Below are 21,556 nucleotides of genomic sequence, written 5' to 3'. Positions count from 1 at the left end.
TACCTCTATGAGTGTGTAAAAACCACAGCATTTTTGGGCTTGGGGCCCAAGTCCGTTTGAATACCTGGAAAGCTTTCCCAAGAATAGGCACAAACAAGCCCAGACTGTGAGGCCTACAATAAATATGTAATTCTTCAATGCCCAGACACCAACAAACAAACATCCACAAGCATCAAGACCATACAGGAAATCACCACCTCAACAAAGGGACCAAATGAGGCACCAGGGACCATTTCTGGAGAAACAGGTATGTGACCTTTCAGACAGAGAATTCAAAATAGCTGTTTTGAGGAAACTCAAACAAATGCAAGATAACAGAGGAAGGGAATTCAGAATTTTTCTTTTTTTTTTTTTTTTTTTTTTTTTTTTTTCAGAGTCTTGTTCTGTCACCCAGACTGGAGCACACTGGCACAATCTCAGCTCAATGCAACCTCCAACTCTGGGTTCAAGTGATTCTCCTGCCTCAACCTCCCAAGTGGCTGTCATTATAGGAGCACGCCACCACATCGAGCTAATTTTCTTCTGCATTTTTTAGTAGAGACAGGGTTTTACCATGTTGGCCAGGCTGGTCTCGAACTACTGACCTCAACTGATTCACCTGCCTTGGCCTCCCAAAGTGCTGGGACTACAGGTGTTAGCCACTGCGCCCAGCTGGGAATTCAGAATTCTATATTCAGATAAATTTAATAAACAGATTGAAATAATTTAAAAGAGGCAGAATTTCTAGGGCTGAAAAATGCAACTGCCATACTAAAGAATTCATCAATCTCTTAACAGGAGAATTGATCAAGCAGAAGAATTAGTAAGCCTGAAGACAGGCTCTTTGGAAACACACAAATAAAGAATAAAAAACAACAAAGCACACGTAAAGGATCTGGAAAATAACTTCAGCAGGGTAAATCTAAGTTACTGGCCTTAAAGAGGAGGTAGAGAGAAAGACAGGTGTAGAAAGCTTAATAACATTCAAGTACAAGAAGGTTACAGGAAACCAAGATAATTTAATCCAAAGAAGACTATCTCAGGGCATTTAGTAATCAAACTCCCAAAGATCAAAGATAAAGAACCCTAAAAGCAGCCAAGAGAAAAGAAACAAATAACATATAATGGAGTTCTAATACATCTGGCAGTAGACTTGTCACCAGAATACTTACAGGTCAGGAGAGAGTGTCATGACAAATTTCAAGTGCTGAAGGAAGAAAACTTTTACCCTAGATAGTATATCCAGCAAAAATACCCTTCAAACATGAAAGAGAAATACTTTCCCAGACAAAAGCTCAGTGAATTCATAAACACCAGACCTGTATGACAAGAAATAATAAATACTTTCTTTCCATCTAAAAGAAAAAGACATTAGTGAACAATAAGAAATCACCTGAAGGTACAAAATTCACCGGTAATAGTAAGTACACTGAATGTTGTAACACTGTAATTGTGGTGTGTAAACTACTCAAGATTAAATGATGAACCAATAAAAAACAGTAGCTACAACTTTTCAAGACATAGTACAATAAGATATAAAGAAAAACAACAAAGAGTTAAAAAGCAGGGGAACAAAGTTAACATTTACGTGAGTTTTCATTTTTGTTTGCCTGTTTTTTTGCTTATGCAATCAATGTTATCAGTTTAAAATACTGAGTTATAAGACAGTATTGCAATCCTCATTGTAACCTCAAATCCAAATATATATATGTCAGATACAAAAATAATGCATGTTAAAAAATTAGAAAAGCACAAGCAAACCAAACCCAAAATAAAATAATAAAGATCAAATCAGAAATAAATGAAACTGAAATGAAGAAAATACAAAAGATCAACGAAACAAAAAGTTGGTATTTTAATGGCAAACCATTAACCAGACTAAGAAAGAAAGAGAAAAGACCCAAATAATAGCTGAAAAAGGAGACATTACAACTGATATCTCGGAATTCAACAATACATTAAAGAGATGATTCATCATGACCAAGTGGGATTTATCCCAGGGATGCAAGAATGGTTCAACATAGGTAAATAAATCAATGTAACACATCATATCAATGGAATGAAGGACAAAACCCATATGATCTTTTTAATTGATGCTGAAAAACCATTTGATAATATTCAACATCCTTTCATGATAAAAGCCCTCAAAAAACTGGGTATAGAAGAAACATACCTCAACATACTAGATGCTGTATACAACAGACTCACAGCTAGTGTCATACTAAATGGGGAGAAACTGAAAGCTATTCTTCTAGTCTGGAACAAAACAAGGATGCCCACTTTCACCACTGTTATTCAACATAGTAATGAAAGTCCTAGCCAGAGTAATCAGACAAGAGAAAGAAATAAACGGCATCCATATTGGAAAGAAAGAATCAAATTATCCTTGTTTGCCTATGATATAATCTTATACTTGTAAAAGCCTAAAGACTCCACAAAAATACTATTAGAACTGATCAACAGGCCAGGTGGGGTGGCTCACACCTGTAATCTCAACACTTTGGGAGGCTGAGGTGGGCGGATCACAAGGTCAGGATACAGAGGCCACCCTCGCTAACATGGTGAAACCCCATCTCTACTAAAAATATTAAAAATTAGCCAGGTGTGGTGGCGTGTGCCTGTAGTTCCAGCTACTTGGGGGGCTGAAGCAGAAGAATCACTTGAACCCAGGAGGCAGAGGTTGCAGTGAGCCGAGATCATGCCACTGCACTCCAGCCTGAGTGACAGAGGAAGACAATGTCTCAGAAAATAACAAAAAAAACCCAAAAAACAAAAAACAAAAAATTTGTCAACAAATTCAGTAAAGTTGCAGGATACAAAGTCAACACACAAAAATCAGTAGCATTTCTACATGCCAATAGTAATCTCATTTACAAGACACAAATAAAATTAAATAAACATTAAATACCTAAGAATTAACCAAATACGTGAAAGATCTCTACAATGAAAACTATGAAACACTGATGAAAGAAATTTAAAAAGACATAAAATGGAAAGATATTACATGTTCACGGATTGGAAGAATCAATATTGTTAAAATGTCTGTACTCTCCAAAGCAATCTTAGATTCAATGCAACTGTGATCAAAATACCAATGACATTCTACAGAAAAATAGAAAAAAATCCTAAAATTTATATGGAACCACAAAAAAGCTCAAATAGCCAAGGCTATCTATCGTGAGCCAAATGAACTAAACTGGAAGGATCATGTTACCTGACTTCAATTATACTACAGAGCTATAGTAACCAAAACAGCATGATACTGGCATAAAAACAGCAGACACAAAGAACAAACTAGAGAATCCAGAAACAAATACACACGCTTACAATGAACTCATTTTCAACAAAGGTGCCATGAACATACACTGGTGAAAAGACAGTCTCTTCACAACAAATGGTGTTGGAATAACTGGATATCTGCATGCAGAAGAATAAAACTAGACCTCTGTCTCTCACCATATACAAAAATAAAATCAAAATGGATTAAAGACATAAATCTAAGACCTCAAACTATGAAACTATGACATGAAAACATTGGGGAAACTCTCCAAGACACTGGTCTGGGCAAAAATAATTCTTGAGTAATACACCGAAAGCACTGGCAACCAAAGCAAAAGTAGACAAGTGGGATCGCATCAAGTTAAAAAGCTTCTGAACAGCAAAAGAAACAAACTAATACAAAATGAAGAGACAGCACACAGAATGAGAGAAAATATCTGCAAACCATCCATCTGACAAGAGATTAATAACCAGGATATATAAGGAGTTCAAACAACTCTATAGGAAAAAAATCTAATAATCCAATTTAAAAATGTGCAAAAGATCTATATACACACAAAAGAAGACGCACAAATGGCAAACAGACATATAAAAGGTGCTCAACATGATCACAGAAATGCAAATCAAAACTACAATGAGAAATCATCTCACCCCTGTTAAAATGGCACTTATCCAAAACACAGACAGTAACAAATGCTGGCAAGAATGTAGAGAAAGGGAACTCTCATGCACTGCTGGTGGGAATGTAAATTAGTACAACCCCTATGGAGAACAGTTTGGAAGTTCCTCAAAAATCAAAAAGTAGAGCAAAAGCCACCACATGATCCAGCAATCCCACTGCTGGATATATACAGAAAAGAAAGGAAATCAGTATATTAAAGGGGTATCTGCACAGCCATGTTTGTTGCAGCACTGTTCACAACAGCCAAGATTTGGAAGCAACCTAAATGTCCATCAACAGATGAAGAAATGAAGAAAATGTGGTACATATACACAATGGAGTACTATTTAGCCATAAAAAAGAATGAGCTCTTGTCATCTACAAAAACATGGATGGAACTGGAGGTCATTATGTTAAGTGAAGTTAGCCAGGCACAGAAAGACTAACTTCCTATGTTCTCACATATTTGTGGGAGCCAAAAATTAAACTCATGGAGATAAAGTGTACAAGAATGGTTACCAGAGGCTGTCAAAGGTAGTAAGGGGTAGGGGAAATGGTTAATGGGTATAAACAGTAGTTAGAAAGAATGAGTAATGCCAGGTGCAGTGGCTCACACCTATAATCCCAGTACTCTGGGAGGCCGATGTGGTCAAATCACCTGAGATAAGGAGTTCGAGACCAGTCTGGCCAACATGGTAAAATTCCATCTCTACTAAAAAGAAAAATACAAAAATTAGCCTGTGTGGTGGCAGGGGACTATAATCTCAGCTACTCGAGAGGCTGACGCCAGAGAATCGCTTGAACTGGGAGGTGGAGGCTGCAGTGACCTGAGATTGCACCACCGCACTCCAACCTGGGTGCTGACAGAACAATACTATGTCTCAAAAAAAAAAAAAAAAAAAAAAGAATAAGGTCTGGTATTTGACAGCACAACAGGGTGACTACCGTCAATAGTAATTATGTATTTTAAAATAAGTAAAAGAGTATAATTGGATTTTAACACAAAGGTTAAATTCTTGAGGGGATGGACACCCCATTTACCATGTTATTATTACATATTGCATGCCTATATCAAAGTATTTCATGTACCCCATAAATACATACACCTGATATATTCACAAAAATTAAAAATAATAAAAATAAAGGTAATAAATCCTGAAGAAATGCATTAGAAAAATAATAATCTAGAAATAAGTTTATGGTATAGTAAATGAAAAAAGCAAAATATGTACATGTGTATAAAACAGTACAGAAAGGTTCACAGAATGTTGGTAAGGCAAGCAAAATGTTGGTAGGGTGAAAAAATTAGGAATGATATTTAAGTTTTTTTTTTCTTTTACTTACCTATACTGTTGAACTTTATTACAATAGGTCTTTTGTATGAATTAAGAAACAAAACAAAGTTTTGTTTATTTTTAAAAATAATTGCTTACCTTCAAAAAAGGAATGACTTCTTTCATAATTGCTTTAATTTGCCGGTCCAGCTGCTGAGTATCAATTCTAGGACATGGGATGGTAGAAACTTCACTTATAGGTTGTTGTGAACTATGATTTTCAGTAATGGGAGTTTCTAATTTATAAAAAGAAAATGATACGTTAGCATAACAAAGCCTATCATACACACACACACACACACACATATATATGCCTTTATGTTGAATTTTAAAGAATATTAAATTCTGATGATTTTATGCTAATACACAGAAACATCTTATGAATTAAAGGAAAGTAGTAATAAAACCATTATTAGACAACACATATTTTAAATATTTATACAGAATTATGATTATTACTTCTAATCAATAAAAAATATACCTTTTAAATCTAAGACATGAAACCACAAAAATTCTAGAAGATAACATTGGAAAAACTCTTCTAGATCCAGGCCTAGGCAAAGATTTCATGACCAAGAACCCAAAAGAAAATGGAACAAAAACAAAGATAAACAGATGGAACTTAAACTAAAAAAGTTTCTGTTAGCAAAAGAAATAATCATCAGAGTAAACCGACAACCATAGAGTGTGGGAAAATTTTTGTAAACTATGCATCTGACAAAGGACTAATACCCATAATCTACAAGGAACTCAAACAAATCAGCAAAAAAAGCCAAATAATCCTGTCAAAAGTGGGCTATGGTCAGGCATGGTGGCTCACACCTGTAATCCCAGCACTTTGAGAGGCCGATGTGGGCGGATCACTTGAGACCAGGAGTTCAAGACCAGCTTGGCCAATATGGTAAAATCTCATCTTTACAAAAAATACAAAAATTAGCCAGGCATGGTGGCACATGCCTATAATCCCAGCTACTTGGGAGGCTGAGGCACGAGAATCACTTGAGTATGGGAGGCAGAGGATGCAGTGAGCTGAGATGGAACCACTGCACTTCAGCTGGGCAACAGAGGAAGACTATGCCTCAAATTAAAAAAAAAAAAAAAAAAAATGATGATGATGTAGGCTAAGGACATAAGTAGACAATCCTCAAAAGAAGATATACAAATGGCCAAGAAACATATGAAAAAATGTTCAACATCACTAAGTATCAGGGAAATGCAAATCAAAGCACAAACCACAATGTGATACCATATTACTCTTAGAATGGGCATCATTTAAAAATCAAAAAATAACAGACATTAGTGTGGATGAGGTAAAAAAAAAAAAAAAAAAAAGGAACACTTTTACACTGCTGGTAGGCATGGAAACTAGCACAACCACTATGGAAAACAGTAAGAAGATTCCTGAAACAAGTAAAAGCAGATCTACCATTTGATTCAGCAATCCCACTACTGGGTTTCTGCCCCAAAAAGAAGTTATTATATGAAAAAGACACTTGCACATGCATCTTTATAGCAGCACAATCCTCAGTTGCACAATACGGAACTAGCCCCAATGCCCATCAATCAACAAGTTTATATATATATAAACAAGTTTATATATATAGAGAAAGAAAGAGAGAGAGCGAGAGAGAGAGAGTATGAGTGTGTGTATTTATATACCATAGCACACTACTTAGCCATAAAAGGAACAAAATAACGGCATTCACAGCAACCTAGATAGAGTTGGAGACCAGTAATCTAAGTGAAGTAACTCAGGAATGGAAAATCAAACATGGCATGTTCTCACTTCTAAGTGGGAGCTAAGCTATGAGGACGCAAAGGCGTAAGCAGGATATAATGGACTCTGGGGTTTCAGGAGGAAGGGTGGAAAAGGGTGAGGGATAAAAGACTACATACTGGGTACAGTGTATACTGCTCAGATGACGGGTCCACCAAAATCTCAGAAACCACCACTAGAGAACTTACTCATGTAAGCAAACACCACTTGTTCCCCCAAAACCTACTGAAAACAAACAAAAACATATACCTTCTAAATTATTAACTGTAGTACTTGCACCAGCGCCATCTTCATCCTCAATAATCCTGCAGGTGCATCTCATATTTGAGTTACTTTCAGCCTCAGTCTTCATACGCTCATATTCCCTCATTCTGGCTAATGCTTGATCTAAGTGAATCACGGTGTTACCTACATTTGGAACAAAAATATTTTTTGAGTACGTAAAAGTGAACTTTTTCATTTATTCCTCAAAATTCATTAATAAAAAAGTCCAAACAAAAGGAAGGAGAATTAGCTTTAACAAGTTCTAGACACTATACTAGTTGGGGTATTTCATATACATTATCACACTTATTTAATCTTTAAAATAATCCTGTAAAGTAGATGACAGTACTTTCATTTTCAGAAAACTTAACTTGCTCAAGGTTTCACAGTTAAATGGAGGAACAGGGATTTAAACTTTGGTCTCAAATTCTGAAGCCCATATTTATTTCACTACATTATGTTGTTTCATTTAAATAATACAGAGAATATACATTTCAAAATGTCATACAAATTCTGATGAGAACAATCCAACCTAACATACACAAATAAGGTAAGAAAAAGGCCTGTCAATGAAATTTCCGAATTCTATGTTCTACTTCAGACACAGTAGTGGTACAAGGTTGTAAGAAAAAAAAAAAAATCAGTAAATGAAAGAAAATACATAGGAGTCAAAGTATTCTGGCAAATCAGAAATGGAGGGACAACCTAAAGGAAGAGGGTCGGCGACACAGATTTTCTCTGTAATAGGATGAGCTCAGTGCAGACCCAAATAAGCATTTAGAGGGCAGCTAAGGCTCAGAGTCCTCAATATTTAAAATAAGAAAAAGGAAGACTTTTGTTTTGATGAACAGTAGAAATGTAATGATAGGGCAAGGCTAGGCCCTTTTCTTTAGAGTGGAAAAAAAAAACCTTTGAAATAATCCAAATCTTCTCCTCATCACGTGAACAAACACTAGAGTAACAGAAATTACATTATTTTATCAACTAAGTGCCCTGGATGGCAGAATAACTGAATTCTCAGGTATCTTTTGATTGGCCACAGCCTGGAAAATGTATCAAGTATCTATATATATTTCTTTTCCTTAATTTCCTTTCCAAGTCCAGGACTAGAGTTTTGCTCCTTTGGGGTTAGGCAACCCACTAAACCGCTTTTTATAGCTGATGGGAGGGGAAAAAAAAGCCATGTGCTACGCCTTAAGAGTTACTTGAGGTTTTCACTACAGATTATTTATCCTAAGAAATCTGACTGCTTACACCTCAACCAAAGTTAACTTTTTATTAAAAATATGATTAGGCCTGAATTGTTTCCATTAATTAACTAAATGACTTTAAAGGATGACCTTTCATCTAAGGAAAAGGAAATTAACATTTTCTAAACTCATGCAAGTAAGTTCCATTATATTTTCACAAGAACATAGCAAGATAGGTAAGATTCCCATTTCTTTAGCATATGAAGAGAGTCAAAAATGTTAGATAATTTGCCCACAGGGTTAACAGTCAGAAGACTGTTGAATTTTTGACTCAGAAATTAGGTCCACATTCTTTCAACCACATACACTTCGCCTTCATAGACTTTTGTTTACTTATCAATACACATCGAAGACTGGACCAGATCAACAAAGTCATTTCTAAGATTATAAAAAATCCTGCTTACCTAGATCATCTGTTGCAAAAGGCTCAAAATTTGATGATACAGACAGGACACTAGCATTATCAGCATCATTATGCTCACTTATTTTATGTGTTTCTCTTTCAAAGTTCTTCTCAAAAGTTTCCTAAGTTACAGTAAAACAAACAAACACAAAAATCACTAATACTTCTTTTAAGAATTTCATATTAAGGATCTAACAGAGATAACTAAATATTTGCATAAAATTGTACACCTAAAAGAAAGTCCAGGGTTTCCTCAGTATTCCATGCAAACAAGATGATAATATAACCAAAGTCATTAAAGGTTGAATACAGAGTCACAGAGAACACTAATATAAATAGTCTTGCAGAATATCTGTGATTATGTAGATAAACATACACAGAGCCAGCTACTGACAAAATTCTAATTTGGCAAAGTTAACATTTTAAATTATTTCTATACTCTCAGGGACATTCTTCTATCTCCAAACACTGACAGTGTCTAGTACCTTACTTTACTCTTAATGGTCGTCTCACATCAGAAATAAAAATCACATCATTCACATTTTTTAAAAAATAAACTTTATTAAAATATAATTTATATAAAGTACACTCATTTTAAATGTACAGTTGAGTTTTAACAAATGTATACCCTCACATAACCATACTCTCTGAAGATAAAGACCATTTCCTTTGGCCCAGGATGCTTCTTCACACCCCTCTACAGTCAATCACCACCACACCCTACTCATGATTTCCATCACTGTAGATCAGTTCTGCTGGTTGTAGAACTTCATATAACTGGAATCAGCCAGTCTATATTCTTCGTTGTCTGGCTTCTTTCACTTAGTATGTTTCTGAAATGAATCCAGGTTGTGTGTTTCAGAAGCTTTATTTTCAATGGCTGCATAGTATTCCACTGTATGGATATAACAGTTTGTTTATCCATTTATCTGTTGATGCTTCAGTTTGGGACAACCATGACTAAAGATGCTATGAACATTAATGTACAAGTGTTTTTGTGACGTGTACATTCATTTCTCTTGGATGAATACCTAGAAGAGAAATTGCTGGGTCATATGCCACGTTTACTTTATAAAAAACTGCCAAACTGCTTTCCAAAGTGATTGTACAATTTTACATTCCCATAAGGACTGAGAGAGCTCCAACTGTTCCACATTCTCACCAACACTTCTCACTGTCAATCTTTTCTTTTAGCCATTCTCGATGCGACGTGGTGGTATTTTCTGTGGCTTTAACTTGCATATTAGCCATTCATATATCTTCTTTAAGTGCCTGTTCAAATCTCTTGCCATTTTTTACTGAGTTGTTTATCTTACAAATGAGTTGTAAGATTTGCTTTTATAGTCTAGATATTAGACATCTGTCAGATATATATATTGGGATTATTTTCCCCTAACAGTATCTTTTGAAAAGCAGAAAACTCCTATTTTTGTGAAGTCTAATTTATTAATTTTTTCTTTTATGATAGTGCTTTGTGTGTCTTAAGAAAATCTGGCCTATGTCAAGGTCATAATTTTCTCCCATTTTCTTTTAAAAGTTTAAATTGTTTTGGCCTTTACAGGACTTCAAGTTATTTCAAATTAATTTTGTGTATAGTGTGATGATGGTAGAGCGTCTCACTTATATTTTGATTATGACATTTTACAGTTGTGTTCTTTCCCTTAACTATTGATCTTTTTTTAAGTTTTTTATCTTTAGTGATGAAATCAAAGGTTGTCCCTGGTTAAAGGAAATCTGGGCATTAGGGAATGTATTTTAGAAATAGGGAAACCATTTTCTACTCCTTCTAGTAAGACTTGAAGACAGATGCGCTTTTACCATTTTATTATTATCAGGATCAGAAGACACAAAGTGCTTTTTCCTTTTCCTAAACCTCAATGTCTCCATTCCATCCTCTTTGACTTGTAATTCTCAGATGCCTCGTTTCACTTTCATTTCTCCCTTCATTGGGCAAGAGACATATCTCTTCTATATCTTAAAATACGTTTCTAAAAGCTCCATAAATGGAGTTCAAAGGACCGTGGCCTAGAAGCATCTAGAGAACAAGGCTCTAAATCCATCCAATATAAAAACCACTAACCACATGCTAATTAAATAAAATTTAAAACTTAGTTCCTCAGTCACAATAAATATACTTCAAGTACTAGCTAGCCCCATGTGGCTAATGGCGACTGTATTAGACAATACAGACATAAAACAATTCCATCACTGTAGAAAGTTCTACTGGACAGTGCTGCTTCTGATTGGTAAGTATGAACACTGGATGTTGTGGTGCTGCTGATTAAATGGCATTAGTAAAGGGAAGATGTTGACCTTAATGCTGAATTTGAGTTTTGGAAGAAATATCAAAGAATTGATTTAGTTACTTGATTAACAGTTATATTAAATACAATTACTATCCCAAGTCCTTACTTATCAAGTAGTACAGCATCTTTAAATTTCATTTAGCTTTTAAAACCTTCTCAGGTTAACTTTATCCTAAATTGTAGCTCAACTTTGAAAATGTGCTATCGATGGTGCAGACCTATGTGCTCAAATGTCTTAAAATAAATGAAAGTAGGCCAGGCGCGGTGGCTCACGCCTGTAATCCCAGCACTTTGGGAGGCCGAGGAGGGCGGATCACGAGGTCAAGAGATCAAGACCATCCTGGTCAACATGGTGAAACCCCGTCTCTACTAAAAATACAAAAAATCAGCTGGGCCTGGTGGCGTGTGCCTGTAATCCCAGCTACTCAGGAGGCTGAGGCAGGAGAATTGCCTGAACCCAGGAGGCGGAGGTTGCGGTGAGCCGAGATCGCGCCATTGCACTCCAGCCTGGGTAACAAGAGCAAAACTCCGTCTCAAAAAAAAAAAAAAAAGAAAGTAAGTAATGCTGCCTATATGAAACTGGGATAAAAGTGAAAGCACTGAAATTAAGGATATAAAATTGCTGAAAAATAAGTCTAGGAATAAAGACTGTTCATTCTTTCTCAAGTTATTTCAATGCCCAATAAGCCTTAATATCATTTAACATCGTCTATTTTTTATGTATTGAAGCAGATTGCATTTCATTTCCCATAAAAAGAAATACACAATTTTTAATTAGTTGTAACAATCCAAGAGCAAACAGTTATACTAATTTATATTTCACATTAAAAAGTGAATTTAAACCATGTAATTTTTAGACAGATTTATGTTATAGTACTTAAGGAGTCACAGACCACTGGGAAAACATTTTAAACAGAAAAGATGAGTTGGGGAAGTATTGTTTTAAACATGAGTAGAAGTTAAAGAGAAAAATTCAGAAAAACTCAGTAGTTTTAAGACAATTACTGTATCTGAAGAGGCAAGACAATCCTTTGAGAAAACTTGCTTCAGAAAAAACTTAAACACTTCAACAAAAGGGAGAAAGCGTAACTTCCAACTCTCTACCTATAGCCAATATTTGCTAATTTATGAAACTCTTACCTATGGATCTCCAGGTGCTAGAGTTGTGATAAAAAAAAAAAAAAAAAAAAGAATGTATTTGCTATATGTGGTCGCGGGAGTATATCCCATGATGACATACAATATTTTACAATAAAATCAAGTTCTGAATAGGTGATTCCCAAACACCATGCAAGCACATTATCTCTTCAGTATCCTAGCAGTTTTGTCACTGTTATTCAATCAACAATTAGCTAAGAGCTATTTGGAGGACACAGCTTACTGAATTTATATCATTCTCTTCAGCACTCTTCACCACTTCCAGGTCCTCTACTCTGTTCAAAATTTTCTCCATCAATTAGAATACAGTAAATTACATTTCTTTTTTCCTGGAAGACTCTGTCTATGCTTTTTTATTTTAATCCAAAGACCTGATTTATCCTGTATTTATTCATTCAAGGGCTTTTACTATAATCTGACTGCTGTCTGGTTTACTGAATGTCTTAAATAAATATAAAATACATTTGTAAATGTCTTTTAAGAGTCAGCCCCTATATTGGGTGATAACATAAATATGGCTATTTTAGCACTCATAATCTATCATTCATACGTAATTTTTGGTGCTTCCTACCATATTTTGATTGCATACTCTATCTTGCCCTCAAAATAAAATAACACATTTTACCCAGCTTTCCAAAAAGCTTAAAAATCAAATATATTAGGTCTACCTACTATTTGACAATAACCTATTTAACTTTTATTTAATGCATACTAAAATTATGTCTACATTTCACTAATCATTATCAGCTTACATCATCAGTAGTACCAAGGCTCTCACTGGGAGTAAGTTCTGAGTTTGATGCTATCCAAGTACCAGAGTTTACTGATTTTATATTGTCTCCTTTTCCATGGCTCTCAGAAATATGTCTGGATACTATATCCTAAATAAGAAAATAAGATCATTATTTATGTAAAACATATATGCTTAATCATATATTTATGTTACAAATTTAAAAGTAAAATCAGATGGAAGGACAACTTTAGTATTTCTACCCTCACAAGTTAAGTGTGAGGAAGAAGTAGATAAAACACTGAAAAAGTACTCAAAATAATACCTTAACGCTACTTACGCTATCAAAAATTTTAAATAAAATGTCAAGAAAGCACACAGAGAACAGATCAAATTCATATGGTACGTGCTTCAGTCTAAGAAAGCAACCAAACATAATCATGAAGAAGGTGATAACAGGGTAGGAAAAACAATGTTAGGTAGCAGATACCTGCAATGCATATAAAGCCCTCTGTCTCAAGTAGTCTGTATTAAGTAGCTGAAGCTCATGGAAGAGTTCAATAAGAAAATGTGGACGGGATTCATTTTGAGAAATTAACGTGGCTACTTCAGAATAAATAGTATCACGCAAAGCTTCAAACATGGAAAAATCGCTCCCAGTTTCTGGAATACATAAAAGACCAGAAAGTTAATATTGATGAAATATCTTCATGACAACTTTTATTAGCTAGCATCATTACTCTCAGCTTTAAATTACTTAAAAATTCTATTTTACACAATTCTATTTCAGGGCTTTTAAAGTAGAAAAGAAGCTTAAAATTACCAAGAGAAAGTCTTAAGACATCAAGATATACATTTTATACTAAAAATAAAATTTTAATGCATAAGTAACATTACCTAGCATTACAAAGAACCATGTTTATTTCTGAGCATAAAAAATATACAGAAAATATTAAACATTTTATGGGAAAAATCAGTGAAAATCTTTCAACACTTAGAAATAGCTAAGTGTTAATAATTTTCTGCTTGCTTTTGCAAATATGAACTTCATTACAGAAAAGGAAGTTTAATATTTTGTTAATGTTAAAAAGAACAAACTGCTGCCAATGACAGCTACTAGATTAACGTCTATCCATTTTGGTCTACTAATTCTGAAACCTCATATATCACACGGAAAAGTGCTGTGCTGATGAGTAACCGAATTTGTAACCTAACATAATAGGTCACTTTTATAATAGTGTCTTATTTACATACTCAATGTATACTGGAGCAAGCAAGTGACCCAACTGAAGTATTCAGTTTCACAGAATCTAGGCATCACTCTATTATTTAGCTACAATTCTCTATGTTTACTTGTCCATGACACAAAATTATCACACTCAAAGGTATACAGTCATATCCTTAATTTAGGAACATTAGGAAACCCTTAACTCAGGCAAATTAGGAACTGTTCCTATTTTGAGTTTTCTATGGAATAAAAATCTCCAAGTAGTTCTAGCTACCAAATTCTGTAAACTGTAGATCAATAGTAGAACCACAAATGGCTTGTAAAATATTCAAGTCCTGCAAAAATCAGTGGTAAGTACCTAAGAAAGAAATTTAAAATGTTGAGTATTTTAATATATTGTGCTTTCAATTAAGTATACATGATCATAAAGATTTAACTCATTTTTGTGAGGGGGAATAAGAAAATGCAAAAAGAATGTGCTCTAATAGAAAAACTTCCTACTAATTAGCTAATAACTTAATATCTTCAGGTTTCAATTTCTAAAAGCATAAAATAGCATTACTAGTATTACATTATTAATAGAAAAATATATTAATTATATATAACAATAAATATGCAACTTCCCTATTTTGCCTTGGACCGTTAGAGGTATAAAATTAAGTTTCTTAGTTTTAAAATATGAACTATTACAAAAATGCAACTTATAATAAGCAGGAAGCAAAACTATCTCTGAAAGAAATCTCTACTAATGGAAAAAATCCAGGTAAAAATTTGATACGCAAACTTTCAACTTACATATTGTCATACAGAATCATGTTTAATGGGAATACTTATATTAGAGACTAAAGTAGTATTTTGGAATCTTTGTAATTTCCATGATCTTTATTTACTATAGTCTTTGCATTTAATAGTTGTTTTGTTTGATGGCTTAACTTTTCTAAGATGTTGACTAAAAAGGAAAAAATAAACTATAAAAGTAACTATTTTTCTAGTTCTAAGAAATATTAATGCTTTTAAGCATTTAAGGAGCACAAAACAACCTCCGATCAAGTATTAAATCATAAAAAAGGTTCATTATTCTTATGAATGTGTTGGTTAGGTTACACACAGTAACAGAAAATGAAAACAAAAGCAGCCAATTTTACCAAGAATTATATATGAAAGGCTTCAGAATATAAATATATTTATATTTATATTCATATTTTATGAATATAAATTAGCTTTAACAATAGTCACATTATATGTATACTCTAAGCTAAATCTAAAAAAGAAAAAAATCACAATAAAACTGAGAATTTGAGGACCAATGGGAAAAAAATTAACAGAAAGTGGACACCAAAACTATGCAGATTGTTACCTGGCGCTTCATTGCATGCATTTCTGTTAGACTGCTGTAGTATTCTCCTAGCATGTGCTGTAGGAAAGGGCAGACATAAGGATGAACATAAAATGTGTATGAGTAGTAAAGACAGGGTCTATAATATGAATGAAGAAAAGAAATAAGCAAATTTCTTTAAATTTGTTTGCCTGAACTAAATGTTATCATAAGGTAGGTATGGCTTATGTTCTACTTAAAAATAATCTCAAGAAAAAAAAAAAGCTCAAAAGTTTGCTATAAACATATGTTAATGCAACTGATGATGACTATCATAATAAACTTCTATCATTCATTTTTAGAAGCAATCACATCAAGGTGAACCTCCCACAACACACAAGGGAGAAGAGGACTGTATAGTTTAATACTGGCAGTCATATATGCTATACTCTAATAATCATATATTATGAATAGAGTTTAAAAAAACTAACATGCTTTACATGCTATGAAGAATTTTAGAGTAATGATTAAAAATAAGTATTTTCAGGGCTGGGCATAGGGGCTCACACCTGTAATCACAGCACTTTGGGAGGCCAAGGCAGGTGGATCACGAGGTCAGGAGATCAAGCCTATCCTGGCTAACATGGTGAAACCCCGTCCCTACTAAAAATACAAAAAATTAGCTGGGTGTGGTGGCATGTGCCTGTAGTCCTAGCTACTCGGGAGGCTGAGGCAGGAGAATCACTTGCATTCGGGAGTCGGAGGTAGCAATGAACCTAGATTGTGCCACTGCACTGCAACCTGGGCAACAGAGCCAGACTTCATCTCAAAATAAAAAAAAATTTTTTCAGAATGTAAATACGTAAACTCGTGTATATTTATACTATTCAAATATTTTTAACTCACCAAAATTCAATCATATTTTTCTAAGTAATAAGGCCTGAAATACTATGTCCAATTATTATTTAAGTAATTGATACTCAGTGTATTAAGACTTTCAGTTTAGTGTCCTTCTTCAACCTCTGCCTGTTTATTTTTTTTAAGATATCACTATTTGGTAAAGACAGCAAAAGGGTATGAAAATTATAAAATTTTAGTAAAATTCTAGGTTGAGAAAAAGATTGATGTTTTTGCAGAAAGGAACATAGACTTAACAGATACCCAGGATTCTAAGTTCGGCTTTACCATTTCCTAGCAATGTGAGCTTGAAAAATCCATTTCAAAATGCAAACAAATGTGAGGTTTCTTTTCTGATTACAAAATGATAAATGCTTATTAGAAATGAGTTTAAAGATGATAAAACCACTATTAACATTTTGATGCATTTTCTTCCAAGCTTTTTTCAATCAAATTTTTGTTTCTACATAGTTGAAATCATACTGTTGAGAGAATGCTAAATCTTAATTTTTTTTTCTCCCTTTGGTTTCCCACGGATGGATTCCTGTAAGTACAATTACTGGCTTAAGGGCATAACATTTGAGAAGCTTTCCAGAAAAGTTGTACCAGTTTATATTACTGAGGCTTTATGAGTGCTAAAAAAAAAACAAAAAAACAAAAAAAGTACCCTCTTTGACCATGTTTCCTCTGAAAAACAGAAATAAAACCAACTCTGCATTATGAGGCTGAAATGAGATTTGCTGGAAATTTGAAAATAATGAAGCATGATACAAATGATAGCCGCTATTATTTTAAACAAGGGCCTTGATAACTAAGATTATGAGCTTCTATTTACTGCCTCTCTCTCTCCATATTTCTTTGAGATATTCTTTACAAATCAGGAAACTATTGGTGCTTATTTAAATTAGAATGGTGGCAAAGACAGACAACTTTCATTCGATAAACAGAGTGCCTACCATGTCTCAGGTATTATGCTGACATTTAACATACAAATACGAGGAAGTATTATCTGCTGCCAAGGGACTCAAAAAAGTGATACTTAAACAAGTAAATACTGTATTAATGTGATTAAGGCTACAAAATAGGTTTAGATAAGTTACAAGGAAAACAAAAAGGAGGAAGGGGAAACCATCCAGCTTGGTTTAGAATGGAGTTTCAGAGTTCCAGAATTAAAATTTTATTAAGAGTCCAGCAGAGAAATGAGCTTACAAAAAAGGCAGTAAGGACTTGAGGTAGAAAAATAGCTACTGAGGTGAGAAAGAGTGTCACAGCTATGCAAAAACTTCAGTTCAGTGCCATAGAAAGAATAAATTTCAAGGCAGAAGGTGGTGAGAAATGTCTGGAGAGGCAGGAAGGAACCAAATCCCAGATGGCCATGTACAGTCCATGAAGGCATTCAGACTTTATCCTGCAGGCACAGTGAGCCAAAGGATCGAAGCAGAGGATGACATGATTTCACATCTAATGCGTATTCAGATAAGATTTTCAGAATTTGAAATGAGGAGTTCCACAACTGTAACTATCCTTTGTTTGTTTAGAAAGAATTTTATTAAAATGTGTCCAAAACTATTAAACAGTATAACAAAAAATATTTTCAGTTTATATTTCCCAATATCAAGGAATGCATACCACAATCTCCACTATAAAACTGTCCACATGACAGAAATGTGTGATACACCAATTTTAAAACCTGTTTTATTATAGCTCTTCAAATCTAAGCTGAAGACCTCCTTATATTAATGCAAACCAAAAAAGAACATACCTGAAGATATTTCTGTAGACCTATTACATTTTATTATTTTTTCCAGTTGTTCATGATTCTTTCTGCTGAATACTTTTGCTTGAACAGGCTCTTCAGTCTGGGCTGAATGTCTGTTCCTACTTTTGCAAGGTTCACATGTGCTAGACATACTGGCACTTTCATACCCTTGAGTAAAAAAAGTGACAACTGTTATCAGTTGCAACTAACTCAGACTTAAAGGGAAATCAGTTTCCACAGTGAAACGGTACAGGTAACTCAATTTAGAATGATAGGAAGGCCTAGTATAAATTACACAGAAAACAGTAAGTATGTCTTGGAGATCTCTTTGCAATACCCTTTGGAAGCATGGGTAACAGTAATAACTTCTAACCTTCCTTTGTTACATCTTAATGAGTATACTCCAGTTCAAACTATATGGTAGACCTGATATGACCTCAAATCTCTACTAGAATTCCAAGCTAGCAATTTTTAATACTAGGAAACATAAGAATCATATCTGATACATACAAATATTCACAATAGAGAGAAAGTAGTCAAATATGTTTGCCTTTCTTATTATATCTTTTATATGACGTGACTTGGTTTAAAAGGTCTTACCAACCCATAGGTTATACCTATATCCTGTGAAATTTTCCTCCTAAGTTTTAAAAATATTTATTTTGGTATATATGTGATACAAGGTAGGGATTCCATTTTTTTTTTTTCTAAATGGATAGATGATTATACCTAAGCTATTTCCACTGAATTAAAATATACGTAGTCAATATATTAAATTCCAGTATTTTGGGTTTTATTTTTGGACACTTTATGTGTTCAATTTAGCTATTCCAATGCCGTTTTCATTCGTTTAGAAACAGAAGTTATACAGTATGATCAAACATCTGCTAAGTCAAGTCCTACCTAGCTTCACTTTTTTCTTGACTATTCTTGGGCATCTGTCCTTCCATATAAGCTTTGAGGATTTTTTGTTATTGTTGTTTTTCAATTTTAAAAACAATCCCTAGGGACTCAAAATGGAATCCAATTAAAAACAATCCCTAGGGACTCAAAATGGAATCCAATTAAAAGTATGCATTAATCTAAGGAGAACTGGTATTTACTAATCTTATGCATTTCCATCTTTTCCATCTTAAGAACATGGTTATGTTTTTATATTTGTTCAATCTTTTTTGATGTTCTTCAAAAATACTTTATAGCTTTTTATAGACCTAGTACTTTCCTTGTTAAATTTATTCCTTACATTTGACCGCCCTGCCAACTCAAACACTTTGGGTACTACTACCGTAAGAGCACTCCACTCCACTTCCATGCTACTGGATATTACTACAATAGAGAAAAATATTGACACACTTATTCCATAACCAGCCATTTTAACAGTTTACCTTGTAACTCTAGTAGCTACTTTCCAGTGTTTCTTGAGTTCTTAGCATACAAAAATGCCATTAGACAAAACATAACATTTGTTTCCTTCCTTTTCCAATATTATAATTCCAATTATTTGATATAATGCTTCCAAAATAATGGTAAATAATGATGGTGGTAGAGAAGAAATTCCTGTTTAGTTCCTTATTTAGACAGGAATATCTCTGGAGTATTTTCAGGTGTTTGTGATTGACACTGGCTAACAGTCTTTATTATACTTAAATAACTGCCCCCCAGTTTTTTTTTTTTTTTTCTTTTTTTTTTTTTTTTAAAGACTGGGTCTTACGCTGTTGTCCAAGCCCAAGTACAGTGACACAATCTTGGCTCACTGCAACCTCCGCCTACTAGGCTCAAGCAATTCGCCTGCCTTGCCCTCCCAAAGTGCCAGGAGTACAGGCATAACTGCCTTCTTATACCCATTTTACTTCAAATTTTCTTGAAAATAGCTTCAAATTTTATCTAATCTACTGCTATGATTGTGACTTTTGTCCTTTTGATAGAATAAATTCTGTCGACAGATTTCCTATTAACAAATCATTACAAGTCTGAAATAAACTCTAGTGATGATAGTCTAAAATTCTTTTGATTCACTGGCAGATTCAATTTGCTAATATTTTTACTTTTGAATTTATATTAGTGAGAGACTGATCTACTGTTTTCTTTATTAAACTCCTCTCTCCTTTGAATCTTCCCCTGTATAAAGGCCTCTATTCTGAGTCATAGGTTGTTCTTTAGTTTTCCTCAGATAGAATAAGCTAGTATCTCCTTTTCATTCTGACATGTGGAGGGTCCCTTGGCTGGGTACAAAATTCTTGAGTTGCAGTTCTTTGTCAACTGTGTGAGCATCATCCCACTTTTTTCGACTACTACTTGTGTGATAAGGAAGATTACCTGGTGTGAGTTTGGTTCTTTTTCTTTGTCTGCAAATTGTTCCTTCATGTGGAAGCTTAGAAGATTTTTACTTTTTCCTTGGAATTCAGGGACTTTACCAGACTATGGATAGGTGTTTGTCTCCTGGCTAGACAACAGTCAGCTGTTTTGATCTGCAGTCTCAAGTCTCTCTTTATCCCACCTATTATTTAATTTTGCTTATTCACCTGTTTTTTCCCTACTTTATAACTTCTTGTAAGCCTCTAATCATTTTCTCTTGATTTTATCTGTTAGCACTTTCATTCCATTTAATGACATAATTCTTCCCCTTGATTTTCTAGGCCAGTAATATGGAACTTAATAGCACACGTCCTCTTTTTCAAATAATCTACATATTAAAAATGAAAGTCAATTTTTTCTAGCTCTAAAGATTTTGTTATAATTCAATCTGCTTATGTGCCCTTTTTTGTTCAAGTGTATTTGTTCAAATTCTATTTTCACTAGGTTTTGCCTGTTATAGTAGTCTGCTTCTGTTCTCTCTCTGGTAACTAGGTCCCTTTTATATGTACTGTTATATTCACTGGCCTAGTCATGACTCTCACCTTCTCTTAAGGCTGGACTCAAATGCTGAATAGCTTTAATGATGGCACGATAAGAATGCATGGAAGTTCATTCCTGTGGTTAAGCAACCTTCTCGCTAGGAAGTTGCCAGTACCTCATCAAGACAATGAGAAGAAGCTTCTCTTCTGCTTAGTCTCCTCAGCTACAAAGACTAATGCTCTCCCACATATGGGGTAAGACTGCCACCTACTTATTCAATAACCCTTCTGCCAACTAGTAGCTTGAAGTAGCAAAAGACGGCTACTCTTGGGGTGAAGGGTCAAGGTCAACAGTAAGAGGAAATGAATGGATCTCTTCCAA

General features: G+C 34.2%; 1 protein-coding gene across 19 annotated transcripts in view; it reads right to left on the bottom strand.

Moving 5' to 3' along the window:
- The window catches only part of PCM1 (pericentriolar material 1), a 115,883-nt gene that overhangs the window by 27,713 nt on the left and 66,614 nt on the right, over window positions 1-21,556 (bottom strand). For 8 of the 19 annotated variants that reach the window (XM_032287965.1, XM_032287966.1, XM_032287969.1 and 5 more), the window contains 7 exons: window positions 18,344-18,508; window positions 15,727-15,783; window positions 13,632-13,804; window positions 13,164-13,292; window positions 8,949-9,069; window positions 7,280-7,438; window positions 5,353-5,489 (listed from right to left, as the gene is read on the bottom strand). In XM_032287965.1, the coding sequence (XP_032143856.1) occupies window positions 5,353-5,489; window positions 7,280-7,438; window positions 8,949-9,069; window positions 13,164-13,292; window positions 13,632-13,804; window positions 15,727-15,783; window positions 18,344-18,508 (941 nt within the window). Of the gene's footprint in view, window positions 1-5,352; window positions 5,490-7,279; window positions 7,439-8,948; window positions 9,070-9,108; window positions 9,979-13,163; window positions 13,293-13,631; window positions 13,805-15,726; window positions 15,784-18,343; window positions 18,509-21,556 lie in introns of those variants that run through there. The other 11 variants (XM_032287967.1, XM_032287974.1, XM_032287978.1 and 8 more) reach the window with 5 other exon arrangements.

The sequence above is a fragment of the Sapajus apella genome, unplaced genomic scaffold (assembly GCF_009761245.1).
Source record: "Sapajus apella isolate SASKATOON/1434 unplaced genomic scaffold, GSC_monkey_1.0 scaffold21, whole genome shotgun sequence".
NCBI classification, from domain to species: domain Eukaryota; kingdom Metazoa; phylum Chordata; class Mammalia; order Primates; family Cebidae; genus Sapajus; species Sapajus apella.
This window is presented reverse-complemented; position numbering and strand designations above follow the sequence as displayed.